The 2,318-nt window shown below is 42.2% G+C and overlaps 1 protein-coding gene across 1 annotated transcript; it reads left to right on the top strand.

Annotated features, from left to right (window-relative positions):
- The first annotated feature begins 1,135 nt into the window (after window positions 1-1,135).
- Window positions 1,136-2,060, top strand: LOC146724375 (uncharacterized). The gene is made up of 2 exons (XM_085479984.1): window positions 1,136-1,299; window positions 1,403-2,060. The coding sequence occupies exons 1-2, from the start codon at window positions 1,136-1,138 to the stop codon at window positions 2,058-2,060; spliced, it is 822 nt and encodes a 273-aa protein (XP_085336110.1).
- The last annotated feature ends 258 nt before the right edge of the window (window positions 2,061-2,318 follow it).

Here is a 2,318-nt window from a genome sequence, read left to right as displayed (position 1 = left end):
TATACGTCCAAGTAATTCTCCGTACGCGAGTCCAATTGTTCTGCTTAGAAAAAAAGACGGCGGTTGTCGATTGTGTGTGGATTATCGGGAGCTAATAAAATTACCGTGCGTGATAACTTCCCAACGGAGTTAATCGACGATATATCGATCGCCTACAAGCAAAGTATATTTCACGATCCTCGATCTCAAGGACGATTTTCATCATGTGAAAATGCATGAATTGTCCGTGAAATATACATCGTTCGTAACACCTCTCGGGCAATTCGAATATTTACGAATGCCATTCGGTTTAGCTAATGCTCCGAGGGTTTTTTAGCGTTACATACACACGGTTTTTGATTCGTTGATCCGCGAAAATAAAATAATAATTTATCTGGATGACCTACTAATAGCGACGAAAGATGTGGATGAGCACATCGAAATTTTGTCTAGAGTATTTGAGATAGCTGGTAGGAGTCAGTTAAAATTTAAACTCAATAAATGTCACTTTGCTCAGACGGATATTAAATATTTAGGTTATTGCGTGAGCCGGCACGGTATCAGGCCGAGCGACAAAAATATTGCTTCTGTTGTTGATTACCCGGTGCCGCGAAACGCCAAGGACGTACAACGTTTTGTCGGACTGGCTAGTTATTTTCGCCGGTTTATTCCTAATTTATCTCTGTTAGCGAAACCATTAAACGATTCTATAAGAAAGAATGCGATATTTAAATTCGAATTTCACGAAAATGCGGCGTTCGAAACGCTTAAACGTCATTTATCGAGTAAGCCGGTGCTTGCAATTTATGCACCCCAGGCGGAGACTGAGTTGCACTGTGACGCCAGTGCTAGCGGGTTCGGCGGTATACTGCTCCAAAAACAAAGCGACAATTTGTGGCGTCCGATCTCTTTTTGGAGCCAGCGAACCACACCCGTCAAATCGAAGTATCACAGCTTCGAACTCGAGTGCCTCGCGGTAGTATACGCGCTAAAGAGATTCCATATATATCTTGTTGGACGAAAATTCAAAATTATTACGGATTGTGATAGTTTTCGGTTAACTCTCAATAAAAAAGACGTTAATCCTCGGATTTCACGGTGAGCATTATTTTTGCAAAATTATAACTATGAGATCGTTCATCGTCCGGGGAGGCAAATGGGCCACGTCGATGCACTAAGTTCCTGCCATAGTGTACTCGTGCTTGAAGGCAGTACATTTGAGAAAACTTTATCTGTTTGTCAAGACCGCGACAAAGCGATTTGGGAGATACAGAGAAAACTCGAAAAAGATGACGTAAAATATTATGAATTGAGAGACGGGTTAGTGTACCGCATTCACGAAGTTTATAAGACTTTATCCCTGCCAAACCACGAATACGGAGGAAATAGTAAAGCACCTCAGCGAGTATTTTCGATCTTACAGCAGACTGAGTCGTTTGATATCCGACCGAGGAACATGTTTCACGTCCGAAACATTAAGCGAATACTTGAAGGCCCTAGCGATCGAACATGTATTGACGGCCGTAAGAACGCCAAGGGCGAACGGGCAGGCTGAGCGGTTTAATGAAATAATAACGCCCATGTTGGCAAAACTTAGTGAAACGCCGTCTAAATGGGATCGCGTATTAGACCAAGTAGAATTTTCTATTAACAATACTATTTGTAGAGCGACAGGCGAGACCCCCGCTCGTTTGTTATTTGGTCTTGGGCAAAGGGGTAAATTAAATGATTCTCTGCGAGAAATATTAGACAAAGATACCGAGCGAAATCTTGACTTACTTCGTGATAAGGCGTGCGAAAAGATATGCGAAGCGCAGCGGAAGGGCGCCGAGCGATATAATTTGCGCAGAAAAGCGGCCCGTAATTATAGCGTTGGCGATTACGTTGAAATACGTAATGTAGAAACGGCGGCCGGAATAAATAGAAAACTAATACCAAAATATAAAGGCCCGTATATCGTGAAAAAATTTCTGGATTGCGATCGTTACGTCATCGCCGACGTCGACGGGTTCCAGCTAACGCAGCGGCCTTATGCAGGAATACTAGCACCGGATCAAATGCGCCCGTATATACGTGCATGATTATGTATGATTTTGTAAAGGAATTTTATTTATATTGTGTTTTGTAATTTGATAATAACGTTGACCGGGACGGTCAAAAAGTCAGGAATGGCCGAGCTGTGGGCATTTTCTTATAAACTCTCATAAGAGAGATAGAGAGACTTTGATTGACAATGAGATTATCTGATCTCCGTGTTTTGTTTGTCGACCTCTTACCAGGTATTATTTATTTTCGAACGCGTTCTGAGCGATCCTTTGTCTATCTGAGAAACCGAAAAC

This window comes from Nylanderia fulva, unplaced genomic scaffold (assembly GCF_048542155.1).
Source record: "Nylanderia fulva isolate GAGA-0341 unplaced genomic scaffold, ASM4854215v1 Scaffold136, whole genome shotgun sequence".
In the NCBI taxonomy this organism is placed as follows: Eukaryota; Metazoa; Arthropoda; class Insecta; order Hymenoptera; family Formicidae; genus Nylanderia; species Nylanderia fulva.
This window is presented reverse-complemented; position numbering and strand designations above follow the sequence as displayed.